Raw genomic sequence first — 14,458 nt, 5'->3', positions numbered from 1 at the left:
CAGAACAACAAAAACAAAGAACAGGGAGACACCACCCCTGGCTCCTGGCTCTCCTCTCTCCTAGGGACAGCACTTCCGGCGGAAGTCCTTCCTGGGCCGAAGCCTCGTCTGGCTCCGCCTCCTTTCTTGGCCAATCGCAACTCCTCTACTAGTGGGAGGCGGAGATTTAGCATCCTCCTGGCAAGTACCCTGGTTGCTGGGGCAACAGCGTCCTGAAGACGTGGCTCGCGCCCGCCCCCAGAACCTAGGGACCGCCCCCAGAACCTAGGGACCAATCTTTGCAGGAGTGTGGGCGCAGCGAGGTGGAGACCACCCAGCCGGGTAAGGCGGCGCGTGGGCCCGGGAGGGCCAGGGGAGTGCGGGGCTGCGCGGAGCGAAGCGTGGGTCGCGGAGGAGCGCGCGGGTGGGCGGGCACCTGCGGTCTCGGACTTCCCACCGCTTGCGGAGTTCCTTACCCTGCTCCTTCGCGTCCCGCCTAGATCTTGAGCTCTACGTTCTCTGCTTCGTCTTGAGGTGGACTTAGGTGAGAGACCTGTCAGCCACACAAGTCGCAAAGGCAGAACCGCCTCGTTCTGCTTCCAGGCAAATGCTTCTTTAACCCCAATGCCCAAATTTCATGTGAAAGCACTTCGTGAAATGTACTAAGGTTTCAGGCTGAAGGCTGCCCCCAAGTTCACCCTTCCACTCCTTTTTTTTTATCCCTCCTGAAAAAACAAAACCGTTTTGTTTTATTTAATTTTAGAAGGTCTCACTACATAGCCCTGGCTAGCCTGAAACTTATGGTCTATAGCAGACTGGCCTTGACCTCAGAGATGCACCTGCCTCCTCCTCCTGAAAATATTTACTTCCCATAAGTCTGCCTCTTCAAAAGGGCTTTTATATCACTCTGGGGAAAGCACTCATTTCTCTTAAATTGTGTCTGTGTCCTTGAAGGACTGAACTTAGAGAAATACAGTAAATAAATCCTATCTTTACAAACCACAGTTCATCTTGGTCTTTTATCCGTTGCCTTCTGTTCAATAAACATTTGTCTAAGCTCCAGGGGGTCTAAAACGAACCTGCCATTGGCTCCTTGGGTTTCCGTGAACGAGTGTCTTCACTGCAGCTGGATGAATTGGAGGGAAAAAAAGAATTCATTGGAGTTATCTGTGCCTTTGTTTACATTCATTTTAGTGCTTGGTTCAAAGTAGGAAAAAAATTCTTTTTTACAAAGTGCTTGACTGAAGCTGGACATGGTGGTGTACACTTGTAATCCCAGAATTTGAGAGAGGCTGAGGTGGGAGGATCTCAAATTATAGCCTGGGCTACACTGAAACCCTGTCTCAAAAATAAGAAACCCACAAAGCTTACATTACATTTTATATTTTGCATGCCAAATTTATTTGTACGTTCACTCTATATTCTGTGCCCCCCTCCCTTTCCAGCCATGCAGAAGTTGCGCACCCATTCTGTGACCCTTATAGCCGATCATCACCCCCAAAGAGAACCAGTGCTGCAAGCCTGTTCAGCACATCCTGATGCTAACGAGGCAGTTGCTTTAGTAAATCAACTTCACTGGTCTGTATCAAGAGCAAGAGTTAAAGCTCACAGAGCAATGGTTCTCAACCTGGGGGTCGCATGCTAGATACTTAGCATATAGGTATTATACAGGCTGGTTTTGTGTCAACTTGACACAAGCTAGAGTCATCAGAGAGGAGGGTGACTCAGTTGAGGAAATGCCACCATGAGAGCCAGCTGTAGGGCATTTCCTCAATTTGTGATCAGAGGGAGGAGGACCCAGCTCATAGTGGGTGGTGCCAACCCCGGGCTGGTGGTCCTGGGTTCTGTAAGAAAGCAGGCCAGTAAGCAGCACTTCTCCATGGCTTTTACATAAACTCCTGCCTCCAGGTTCCTGCCCTGCTTGAGTTCCTGTCCTGACTTCCTTCTGTGGTGAACATCTATATGGAAGGGTAAGCCAAATAAACCCTTTCCTCTCCAACATACTTTTTGGTTATGGTGTTTCGTGGCAACAATAGAAACCCTAACTGAGATATTTACATTATGATTCATAACAGTAGCAAACTTATAAAGTAGCAATGAAATGGTTTTATGGTTGGGGGTCACCATGACACAAGGAACTGTATTAAAGGGTCATGGCATTTAATACATGACTTTAACATGTATTAAAGGGTCTAAGCATCTTCTATGACCACTGTCATAGAAGATGCTTAGAGTCCTGATGGCTTCTCCCCCTGCCAGGACTGACACGTAAGCCATAGGCAGTAGATGATGTAACTGGGAGAAAAGACACCAACAGCTACCCTTTTTCCTTAACATACTTCCTGTGATCTTTTTGTAAAGTATGTGTGTATAAAAATACCTCGTGTGGGCCCACAGGTATGGACAGGTGTGGTTGTTGTGGAAATATATTCAAGTGTTAATTCCCTTTCTCTATAGTACTCTTTAGGAAGAGAACCTGTGAAGCGAAGGGATGTGTTTGTCGAACCCTGTGGTTCTGTGACCTGGACTCTCAGGACCCCACCGGTGCTCACTGCCTCAGTTCCAGAGCCCCACCAGTGCGCACCCCTTTGGCTCTGTTTTGCTCTGTCCTGGGTTTTGACCTTTACTGCTGTTCGGTTTTATCGGGTTTCAGATGCCATTTGCTGTCTGTCTTCTGCTCCGATTTGTGATTTGCTCACTGCTCCCATTGGTGTGGGCCCTGAGCACTTGCCGAGTCAGGCGTCCTCCAGGCCTCGAGTGGATTTTAGAGTGTTATTAGATTCACCTGTTGTCATTGTCTTCATCGTCGTTGTTGTTGTGTGTGTGTGTGTGTGTGTGTGTGTGTGTGTGTGAGAGAGAGAGAGAGAGAGAGAGAGAGAGAGAGAGGGAGAGGGAGAGGGAGAAGGAGAGAGAGAGACACACACATACACACACACACAGACAGAGGGGGGGAGGGGAGGGAGGGAAAGGGAGAGGGAGAGAGAGACACACACACAGAGACAGAGGGGGGAGGGGAAGAGGGAGGGAGGGAGGGGGGAAGGAGAGGGAGAGAGAGAGACACACACACACACAGACAGAGGGGGGGAGGGGAGGGAGGGAGAGGGAATGGAGGTTCATGGGAGCACATGTAGTAGTCAGAGGAGAGCTTGCACCGGTCAGTTCTTTCCCTCTACCATGTGAATTCCAGATCAAATTCAAGTTGTGAGGCTCCGCGGCAAGTGTCTTTATCCAATGAGCTATCGTATTGGTCCTCACGTACCTTTTAAATTTCCTCCTCAGTTCTCAGCTATGAAACTCTATAGTGGGTGAGCCAGGTTGAGGCACGTCACAAAGCTGAGAACTAGCAGAGTGAGCCTTCTCTCCTGCATTGTACGGTAGTAGAACCTGTGTTCTGGACAAGCAGCTGTCCGGTTTCATACCTGAAGTCCAGGAGGGCTTTGGGTGACATATGTGGACACCTACCATGTGTTCAACTAAACCATGTAAATCATCACAAGAAAAAAATACTGTGTCCTAGCTAGCTCAAGCTGCCACCTTGACACAGCCTGGAGTCATCTGAGCAGGAAGTCTCAGTTGAGGGATTGGCCTGTAGGTGTTTCTTTAGGGATGGTCTTACTTGTTAATTGATGTGGGAGGGCCCAGCCCACTGTGGGCAGCATCATTCCCTGGAAAGCTGTGCCTGGACTGTGTAAGAAAGCTTTCTGAGAATGAACCAGTAAATAGCCCGAATGTGAGCCAGCAAGCAGTATTCTTCGGTGGTCTCTGCTTCAAGTTCTGCTCTCTTTTACCATGACTTCCCTCAGCAATGGACTGGGACCTGGAATTATAAATCAGAAAAATCCATTCCTTCTTTAAGTTGCTTTTTGGTTCCTGTCTTAGTTAGGGTTTTACTGCTGTGAACAGACACCATGACCAAGGCAAATATAAAGGACAACATTTAATTGGGACTGACTTACAGGTTCTGAGGTTCAGTACAGTATCATCAAGGTGGGAACATGGCAGCGTCAGGCAGGCATGGCGCACGAGGAGCTGAGAGTTCTATATCTTTATCTGAAGGCTGCTAGCAGAATATTGGCTTCCAGGCAGCTAGGGTGAGGGTCTTAAAGCCCACACCCATAGTAACACACCTACTCCAACAGGGCCACACCTTCTAATAGTGCCACTCCCTAGGCCGAGCATTTATAAACCATCACAGTTCCAGAAAAAAATTAGAGCAAACAAGGAAATCATGGGGAGGAAAGAGAATTGTTCAGGTTTTTGATCAGTAAAATTGGGCCTTGACATTATTGTGAGCTTCTTGTCAAGGCAAAACAGACTTAAAAAAGTCAGTGGCTGTCATATAACCCAACAGTAAGGTACTTGCCTGGCATGTGTGAGGCCCTAGGCTCAATTTCCAGCACCTTCAAAATGGGATGTGTTTAATCCAGGAAATAAGGCCTTCAGTTCTTCCAGGAAGACATTTTTTTTTCTCACATTTAGATGGAAGGGAGGGTCCTCCTGGGTTTCATCAGGCAAGGCTGAGATAGGCCTCTGGATCACCACTAAATGACAGGCATCCAGGCTCAGTGTTCTCACTTTCAGGAGAGAATGTGCTTCAGTTTGAACTAAATATTCGAAATTAAAGAACTCTGAATCATAACGGTTTCCAGTAGCACATTCTGAAAATGTCCCCTCTGGTAAGTGGGATTATCCTGTCCCCCTGGGTTAACTCTCTGTGTTTATTTACTTCTCGGTGATTTAGTAAGCATCTGCCCTGTGATCACCATTGTCTGGGCTTGATATTCCTCTAGCTCCCACACTACAGTTGTAAGGGTCCATGATTCGCCAAAAAAAAATGATGTCCTGGACTCAAATAGTATGTAAATGCACAGAGTTTTTTTTTTTTTTTTTTTTTTTTTTTTTTTTTTTTGTTCTTTTTTTCGGAGCTGGGGACCGAACCCAGGGCCTTGCGCTTCCTAGGCAAGCGCTCTACCACTGAGCTAAATCCCCAACCACAGAGTTTTATTCTGCAGAAGTTCAGCATGCTGGGGTCTCTACCACCAGAATTTAGACACACAAGTGAGCTTGCAGGCCTGATTTAAAGCACATTAGGGAATTCCAGGGTAGGTGACCTCTATGCTAATCTGTTGGGTCCATCTCTATGGACATTCCATTACCCGGGTGTGGGGGCTGTAAACTCCTACTGAGGAAGTAGCTGAGGAAGTCTGGAAACTGCCATTGACCCATGGTCCTTGCCTTAGGCCAGGTGGCAGGGCAGCTTCTGGAGCCTGGACTTGGAATTGCCCCGTTCTTGGAAACAGAGGTTTAGGCCTAGTCTCCTGAGCTGCCTATTTGAAGCCTGTCATGGAGTCAGCCTAGCCTTCTCACAGTCACTCCCGAGGTGGTTTTTCTTGAGTATGGTTTGTTTCTCTGGTTATCCTGATACCTGGAGATTGTGCTGTTGACTGCTTTCTGAGTTCTCTCTCTACTGACTGCTAAACACTCATGCTGAGGTGAGCCACGGTCCTCCTCCAGCTCTGAGAGCAATGGCCTTAGTAAGTTTTCTTTGGAGATTGTTAATTGTTTTTTGGAGGGGGTGATGTTGCTTGTTTGCGGAGGTCAGAGGACAACCCCTGGAGTTGGTTCTCTCCTTTTTTAAAAAAAATATATTTGCTTATTTTATTTATATGAGTATTCTGTAGCCATTTTCAGACACACCAGAAGAGGGCATCAGATCCCATTACCAATGGTTGTGAGCCACTATGTGGTTGCTGGGAATTGAACTCAGGACCTCTGGAAGAGCAGTCAGTGCTCCTAACCACTAAGCCATCTCTCCAGCCCCGGTTCTCTCCTTTTCCCTTGTGGGTTCTGGGGACAGAACTCAACCTCAGGCTTCCCAGCAAGCATCTTTAACTGCTGAGTCATCTCCAGGCTCCTTGTCTGCAAGAAGCTCTGGAGTCAGATCATCCCTCCGTTCTGCCCATCAGGACACACACACTTTTGCATTTGATTGAGGGTCAGCAGAGCTCACACGTGGTCATCTCCCTTAGGATCCGGGCTGAGAAGACTCACTTGATAGAGAGCTGCTGTTTCCACTTGGCAAATGAAGAGACGGGAGAAGAATCAACTTGCAAGATGGCACAGTAGATGGCAGCGACCGTCTGACCTACACCCTGTGTTTTTCCCACTGTTCAAAAAACGAAGGTGCTTGGTGACTGAGATGCGTATGAAGGCCTGTGCAAGGTCATGGGGTGGTGGGAGGGGGGCGACCCGTTTTAAGGCACCCGTTCTCAGGTGGAACAGAGCACTCCCTCGATGTTCCAAGAGACCTCTCAAATATGTAGCCGGAGCTGCCCACGTCTTTTGTGAGGCTCACGATTTTTTTCCAGTTTAGTCAAGCACTCTCCCCTACCCGAGTGATGCCAGAACCAACAGTTTTTGTTCCTGATGCCACTGGTGTTGGCTGTGTGTATATTTTACCCTTGTGTTCAGTTATGTTTCTCTGGGTGCCAAGCAGACGGATGGTACTTTTGTTAGGATTCTGTTGTAAATAGCATCTGCTAAACACTGGACATCAGTCCTCTGGCAAACGGACAGATAGATCTGGGAACTAGCAGCCACACAGCAGTTTCTGCCTGTGGGCAGGAAGCATAGCGGGAACTGGATGTGGTACTCACTCGCTCCTGTGATCCAGCAGGCAGAGAGGTAGAGGCAGGACAAGTCCTCTGGCACATAGGAGCTCTAGGCTAACCTGGGCTACATGAGAGCCTGTCTCAAACAAAACGAAACACCAAAGACAATTAAAAAAAGAAAAGAATATGTGAAAGTCAGAAGTTACTGGCTTTCCAGTCCTCGTCAGTGACTACCCTCAGGTTCTGAATTTGTGAATGTCTCAGGATTCTCTTTTCTTGGAAAACCTTAATGACGATGTAGCTAGGGACGTGAGATGTGAAGAGTCTGTCACAATGTCTTGTCCTCCTCAGCACATTGTTAGCTTTCAAGACCAAGGGTAACCTTAGCCTAGGCGTCTACCTCCCAGTGTGAGGTGTTCACCATAGCCCATCAAGAACAAAGGGTGATATCATGCTTGTCCTGTGCCAGGTCTCCATTGGTCCAGAAGCCCTTGGGCTCTTTCCTGCCGGAGGGCTTGTAGACTAGCAAGTTCCCTTGGATCCACAGAAAATCTAAAAGCAGAGAAATCAGTGAATGTTGAGATGGGGCGAGAGGAACAGACAGGGAATTATTCTATTCATGGCCTCCCTCCCCCTGTCTGTGATCCCAACACAGGAATGGAGCTGCAAGTGCTTCTGGACCTTGTGGCTTTCTCTTTGTCAAGCAACGTTGTCAGGAGATAAACTCACAGGCTTAAGTTAGACATGACAGATAGGACAGCTTCATGACAGAAGCATTGTCTTTTTAATATTTTACACATATTTATTAGTATGTGTATGAGTGTTTTGCTTGTATGTATGTATGTATGTATGTATGTATGTATGTATGTATGTATACTCTGCACAAGCAGCTCCCTCCCACAGAGGCCAGTTGAAGGTTCTAAATCCCATGGAACTGAACTTAAGGACAGTTGTAAGCCACCATGTGGATGTTTGAAATCAAACCCAAGTTCTCTGCCACACCAGTCAGTGCTTTCAAACCCTGAGCGGTCTCTCCAGCTCTCCCTGCCCCCAGCTTTAGACAGGGTCTTACTGTGTAGCTTTGGCTCGCTGGAAACTTGCTCTCTAAACCCGACTGGCCTAAGAAAATCACAGAGACCTACCAGCCTGTGCCTCCCAAGTGCTGAGATTAAAGGTGAGCGCCACCACGCCTGGCTCTGCATCTTTTATCTTCAAAGACGAGCTGTGCCAGGGAGAATGGGATGGCTGTTCTTGGTTGTCAGCTTGACACACCTGAGACAAAGGCACCTCCATTAAAGAGTTGCCCCTTCAGGTTGGCTCTGAGCATTTCCTTGACTGCAAGTTAATGGGTAGGACTCTGCCCACTGTGGGCGGTACCATTCCTAGGCAAGTGGGCCTGGGATGTAGAAGAAAGGTAGCTGAGCTGGAGGAAGCAAGTCCGTGAGCAGCAGTCCTCCATGACTTCTGATCCAGTTCGTGCCCTCAAGTTCCTGCTTTGAGCCCCTGGCGTGGCTTCCCTTGGTAATATTAACTCTAAGGCAAATAAACTCTTTCCTTCCCAAGTTGCTCTTAAAAGTTGATTGTCTCCAATAAAGACTACACTCTCTGATAACTTACTGTTTATATTTGCATAAAAGTTGAGAAAACTGATAGAGAGAGACAGTGGGTATTTCTAGCTTCCCCCTCCCCCTAACCCATTGATACCATTCACAGGATGACCATAGTACAGTCTTCAAAACTGGGACACACGCTTGGATACAATGTTAAAAGAACTGAACCCAGAATTTAAAACTTTATTTGGATTCAGGGGTGTCTTTCTTTTCCACCCATTGTGGGGGGGCTCTGAGATGACTTTGGCCAGCAGAGTGTGGTCCACAAGAAGCAAGATGGCCGGTAGTTCTGCTCAACACAGGTCAGTAGCAGGTGTGGGCTTAACCTAAACTTCAAGAGTCTGACCCTGAGTAGTTTATTTTTGGCACATTTAAGTACAGCACAGTTTGGTGAATTATTTTTCTGGTGATAAATAACGACCCCTCAAACATCCACATGGTTGGTGGCTTACAGCTGTTCACTTCACTTCCATGGGGTTTAGCCCCTCAGCAGGCCTCGGTGGGAACTGCAGTACATGGGGGCATCATAAAGCTTGAGGCATGGCTGTATGGAAGCTTTGTAAAGTATGCCTGACATCTTCCCTAAAGCTAGGTTTTATAGATTGACCGAGAAAAACAAGCTTTCGAGAAAGATCAGGGCAGGATCTGGTGCCATCCTGGCCACACAGGTACTGAGTGTGTAGGACCCCCTCTTGGGAGACCCCACTCCAGTCTCGGGATTGTACTCCCCCAAGAAACGCGAGAGACCGGCTCTTCATGTAAAGCACACGAGGCAGTTTATTATCAGAGCCCTGGGACGGCTCGTATCTCACACAGGAGACAGAGGAGTCGACCCCAAGACTCGAAATTCAAGGATTTTTATAGGGGAAGGCAAGGGGATTCGGCGTGGTTATACTTGATTGGTTGATTCATACATCAGCAAGGGAAATGGGTACAAGGTCATATCAGCGAGCAGTGCACGCGGGCTGGAATGTTCATAGTGTAGGAGAGCATCTTATCTCTATGTGTAGAGCAGGGAGTTTGGTAGTGGCTAGCCAGTTCCTGGAACAATCCCATGACCTTGTTTTCAGGCTTGTCTGGGCGTGTCTCAGGCTCGTTCTGTCCTGTCCCCTTGTCTGTTGTTTTTTTTGTAGTTTTTATTTTAATTCCTTCAAGTGCAAAGGTCACCAGGTCATTGACCACATTCACTCCCAGCCTTCTGGGCAGAAAACAGGTTATTCACCTCTCCCCTCGAAGAGACAACTGTGTGTGCTTAGCATCCGTGAGTCTGATAGTGCGCATCTGTGAGCAAAGAACGCCCATGCCTCCCACGTCTCTGGGCAGGCTTATTGCAGCTTAAGTGTATAATGTGGCAGCATTCGTTAGAAAAGTAATGGGCTGTAGTAGTTAGAGGTGTGTGTGAGTGGGGTGGGTGGGAGTGGCAGGGGCAGGGTCTTCTGTGCTGTCCAGGCTGGCCTTAAACCTATAGTCCTTCCTCTGCTAGGATGATGAGTGTCCACCACCCTGTCCTCCGCTACAATGTACTTTATAATTTTGTATTTTTTGTCTTGTTTTTGTGTGAGGTGCATGCAAGCGTGGAGGCAGGAGGTCAACCTATGTTACCCTTAGGAATGTTGTCTTCTTTTTAGAAATCAATTTCATAGGCATCCCCCAGACTCTCTCCTGTCTCTCCCTCCCCAGCACGGGGATTTGGCGTGTACTTACATTTTATTATATTTTCTTCCCGTGCGTTCTGGGCATAGAACTAAGGTCTTCTGGAGGAGCAGTAAGTGCTCTTAGCCACCGAGCCATCTCTCCTTCTCCATGGATTCGGTCCTCAATGTCTCAGAGTCTCACACCAATAGACACATCATTACAAAGTGGGTGAAGGATGGCCGAGGTCACTGTCACTGCATAAGGGCTGGTCTGTCAGAGGTATTCCAAGGCTTCTCGGGGAAGTGACATTCAGCCAGAGCTGCCGTTTCCAGAGTGATGTCTGGGGGCCCTCGGAGTCAGTAGCAGCCAGCCCTCAGGAACTTGGACAGTCACGAATTCTGAGTTCCCGCCCACTCTTCATGGTGATCGGAATCTAGAACTGAGTGCAGCAATCTGTTTCTAAGAAAGATTCCAGGTGACTCTGAGGGACATGTAGGCTTGAGAACCAGTGATCTCTAGGACAAGGAGATTTCAGTAGGCAGAGAGGGAGAAGGGGAGAAGTGTGGGTACGTAGACAGAGGTGACAGCATGTGAAGACAAAGGTGTCTGCGTGGAAGAGAGCTTGTGTGTCTCTGGGACCACCAGAGGCCAGTGAGGTAGAGGTGTGGAAACAGGAGTGGGGGGCAACTGCTAAAAGACACGGGTTGATGTGTTGCCCTCGTGGGGTATCAAAGCTCAGGGCCCAAGGGACAGTGACAGTGATTGGAAGAAAGAGGACACCACAGAACTTTCAACTTATTGTTCTGGCTGTTGTGTGGAGAGATGGAAGTGAGTGTGTTCATGTATGTATGTGTATATGGATGTGTGCACATGTTTGCACATGTAGGTGTGTATGTGTGTGTGCATGTCTGTGCGCTCATGTGCGTGTGTGTATGTGGGGTGTGTGTGTATATGCATTTGTGTATATGCCTGCATGTATATGTGTGTGTGTGTGTGTGTGTGTGTGTGTGTGTGTGTGTGTGTGTGTGTGACTGGAACCTGGGAGGAGGAGGAATGTGTCTACAGTGTTAACAGAATAGCTTTACTTGTGGCTCAGAAAACCAAGGAAACTGTTCAGCCCACGAGTGCTAACCCATGTTCTCCTCTTCCTCAGAATTCTCAGATTCACAAGTATTTGATCTAGAAGGAAATGAAGCGCAACGGTGCCAGGCTAAATGCGGCTAAAGTCAACAGCACCAAGTCAGGCAGCACAAAAGCAAGGTGAGTCACTGCCTTGCGTAGCCCTATCCGGTTGCTGCAAGGCCTGCTGGGAAGGTGCCTGCAGAGCTGGGGAGGCTCTTGGTGCCACCTCCCTCTAGTTTGTGTCAGCCACTCACCTGGCATAGAGGAGCTTTCCTGCACAGGAATGCCCAGGCTCGTGCTTTCTGACGTGTAGTGGCCAGAGGCTGACGTTAACCAGGCAGCCTCTATTCATCACCCACAGTGACTTCCCCACAGCACCCTTGCAAACAGTTGGGCCACTCAGGATTCCTGCACCTCTTCCCTCTTCCCGTAGGTGGCAGCAGCAGCAAATGTTTGGTTGCTCTGCCTGAAGCAGAGCCACCCTGGAAGCTTTGCCTGCTGCGTCTGAGGACTTGGGGACATGGCTGGACTATAAATAGCATATGCCAATCGTGCCGTGTCTGCTGGTAGGGCAGGGAGAGAGTTGTCTCCAGTTCTTACACTTCTGAAGTACTGAGAGTGTGACAGCTCTGTAGCCGCCACTGTGGTCCTGCTTCTTCCCCGTGTCCTGTCTGTGTCTGTCAGTGTGATGGGGGTGGGCGCTAGGAAATCCACCACGTAGATAATTATGTCCATGACAGGGAAAGCAGAACACAGTGTGAGACACACAGAGATGCTCCTGCGTGCTGAGATCAAAGGTGCGTGCTGCCACGCCTGGCTCATTTACCTCTCTTGAGGACTGATGTGTGCTAGGTGTGAGGCGTGGTCCCCATGTCATGGCCTCCTAAGGAAGACACATGGAATTCATGGGACTTGTGATCATGTGGAAACTTTATTAATATTTTCCACTTTCCCAAAGAGGGGAAGAGGGAAGGGAGGAGAGAGGGGTCATGGGTGGTTTGGACAGTGGGATGATCTTCAGGCATGGAAGAAAGGAATGGTGTGTGTGTGTGTGTGTGTGTGTGTGTGTGTGTGTGTGTGTGTGTGTGTCTTACACACATGTGGTATGTGTTTAGGCAGTTGAACATGTGTCTTTAGTGTGTATGTATCTGTGTGGTGTGTGTATAGTACAAATATGTGTTACAGTGTGAGAGGTATGTGTAGCATGTGGTGTGTATATGTGCTTTGAGCGTATGTGACCCATGTCAGGTGTGTGTATGGTGAGCATGTAGTATGTGTGATGAGAGTGTGGCATTTTTGTGGTGACTATGTGGTAAGTGTGTGTGCTATGTATGGTAGGTGTGACAGTGGAATGTGTGGGTAGATATGTATGATGAGTATGTGTTCTGTGTGGAGTGTGTGTGGAGTGTGTGTGGTGAGAGTGAATGGTGTGTGCAGTGTATGTGTACTATAGTGAGTGTATGATGTGTGTGTGGGGGTACCTGTATGGCAAGGATGTGGTGTGTGTGTGTGTGTGTGTGTGTGTATGTGTGTGTATGGCAAGTGCCTGTGTGGTATATGTGGTGTGTGTGTGTGTATGTATGTGTATGGTACGTGTGGATGTATGTGTGTGAGTGTGTGGTGAATGTATATGTGGTATTTGTGGGATGTGTATATGTGTCGTGAGTGTGAAGGTGTATGTTATATGTGGGGTGTGTGTGTTGAGGGCTCATGTGGTGTATGTGGAGTATGGTATATGTGGGGTGTGGTATATATGGTGTGCCTGTGTGTGTGTGTGTGTGTGTGTGTGTGTGTGTGTGTGTGTGTGTGATAAGTGCCTGTGTGGGGAATGTGGGCTGAGAGAAGCTGCTTGGTTTCATGGAGCTGTAGGTCTAATTTATAATCTCCCACATAAAAGTAGAGTTTCAAATTACAGTGGGTGCAGTGCACAGGTAGTCCTGGTGTCCAAGGGACGTTGGATGGCAGGGAGGCGCAGCTGGTGGTGGGAGGCACAGGGTGGGCAGAAGCCAGCACATACGACCCACTTGTAAGAGAACATTGGAAACAAAAGGACCCAGCCGCCACCATCCCAGAGTAGCTATTTTTGTTGCCTCTTCTCCATGCCGTCCATGTGAGGAAGTAGGTATTTATATCAGGGGGTTTGGACTGCATGCTCAACTGGGCCCTTTTCTTTACATTGTTCTAAATGCATTCTGTTGTTATATGTTCTCATAATCCCCATTTCCAGGTCATTAAAACACATTATCTTTAGGAGTTGTGCTTGTTTGATTGTTGGGTTGATGGGGTTTGTCTTATGCTGTGCTGTGCTGTGCTGTGTGTGTGTGTGTGTGTGTGTGTGTGTGTGTGTGTGTGTGTGTGTGAGAGAGAGAGAGAGAGAGAGAGAGAGAGAGAGAGAGAGAGAGAGAGAGAGAGAGATTTCTTAGGCTGGGGTTCAGAATGAAGGAGGCGGGCTATGCACGGATGTGAGAGACTCCAGGGAAGGAGACTGGGGCTCAGACAGGAGGCTGCCATCATGGAGGCTGGTCAGTCTATGAGCACGGTTGTTTCTGCTGAATTGAATTCAGATGGCTGGCTAAATTGCTTTTTAAAGACACCCTATCATTTAGAAGCTGCTTGCAGATGAGCTTACACCCTTCTAATTCCTATGTTGAGAACTGTGGACCGGGGCTCGCTGCAGCCCCATGCCTCAGTCTAAGATAAAGGCAGTGTGTGACACCAGCCTGCGCTTCCCATGTTCCTGTTAGGACCTTGGGTTCCTCAAGGGTGCTAGAACCTCTCTCTCTCTCTCTCTCTCTCTCTCTCTCTCTCTCTCTCTCTCTCTCTCCCTCCCTCCCTCCCTCCCTCCCTCTCCCTCCCTCTCCCTCCCTCCCTCCCTCTCTCTCTCTCTCCCTCCCTCCCTCCCTCCCTCTCTCCCTCCCTCCCTCTCTCTCTCTCTCCCTCCCTCTCTCTCCCCCCCTCTCTCTCCCTCTCCCTCCCTCTCTCTCTCTCTCTCTCTCTCTCTCTCTCTGTGTGTATGTGTGTGTGTGTGTGTGTGTGTTGTGTACATGTGTGTGAACTTTGAGGAAGCCCCGTGGCCTATGTTTATCAGTCCTCTTCTAGAATTTTTAAAGCAGCGGACAAGTTTGTTCAGTCCAGCTTTGGATCACTTGAGAGTGAGTTTCTAAGGGAAGGCATGGGAGGCTGGCATGATACCCCAGGGACACTGTCCTCACCCCTCAGTGCTGGGCTAGTACACACATTTGGCTTTTGTTTGTTTGTTTTAATTTTTATTTCATCTCTATGGCATTTGCCTGTATGTCTGTGCACCACACATGTCCTTGGTGCTGGCAGAGGTCTCAAGAAGGCATTGTATCTCTGGGAGCTGGAGTTACAGATGGCTGTCAGCCTCCATGTGGCTGCTGGGAATTGGACTTGGATCCTGTGGAAGAGCAGCCAGTGCTCTTAACCTCTGAGCCTTCTGTCTAGCCTGTGCCTGACTTCTTTTACATGGGTTCTAAGGAT

The 14,458-nt window shown here is 48.5% G+C and overlaps 1 protein-coding gene across 7 annotated transcripts in view; it reads left to right on the top strand.

Moving 5' to 3' along the window:
• The first annotated feature begins 246 nt into the window (after positions 1 to 246).
• Efcab6 (EF-hand calcium binding domain 6) overlaps positions 247 to 14,458 on the top strand; it is a 187,389-nt gene continuing 173,177 nt past the window's right edge. The window contains exons 1-4 of one of the 7 annotated variants that reach the window (XM_087557481.1): positions 247 to 321; positions 1,888 to 1,949; positions 6,009 to 6,162; positions 10,989 to 11,095. In XM_087557481.1, the coding sequence (XP_087413607.1) occupies positions 11,025 to 11,095 (71 nt within the window). In that variant the 5' untranslated portion in view covers positions 247 to 321; positions 1,888 to 1,949; positions 6,009 to 6,162; positions 10,989 to 11,024. 7 annotated transcript variants of the gene reach the window in all.

This window comes from Rattus norvegicus, chromosome 7 (genome assembly GCF_021556685.1).
Source record: "Rattus norvegicus strain SHRSP/BbbUtx chromosome 7, alternate assembly SHRSP_T2T, whole genome shotgun sequence".
NCBI lineage: Eukaryota > Metazoa > Chordata > Mammalia > Rodentia > Muridae > Rattus > Rattus norvegicus.
The sequence above is the reverse complement of the archived record's forward strand: the minus strand, read 5'-3'. Positions and strand labels throughout refer to the sequence as shown.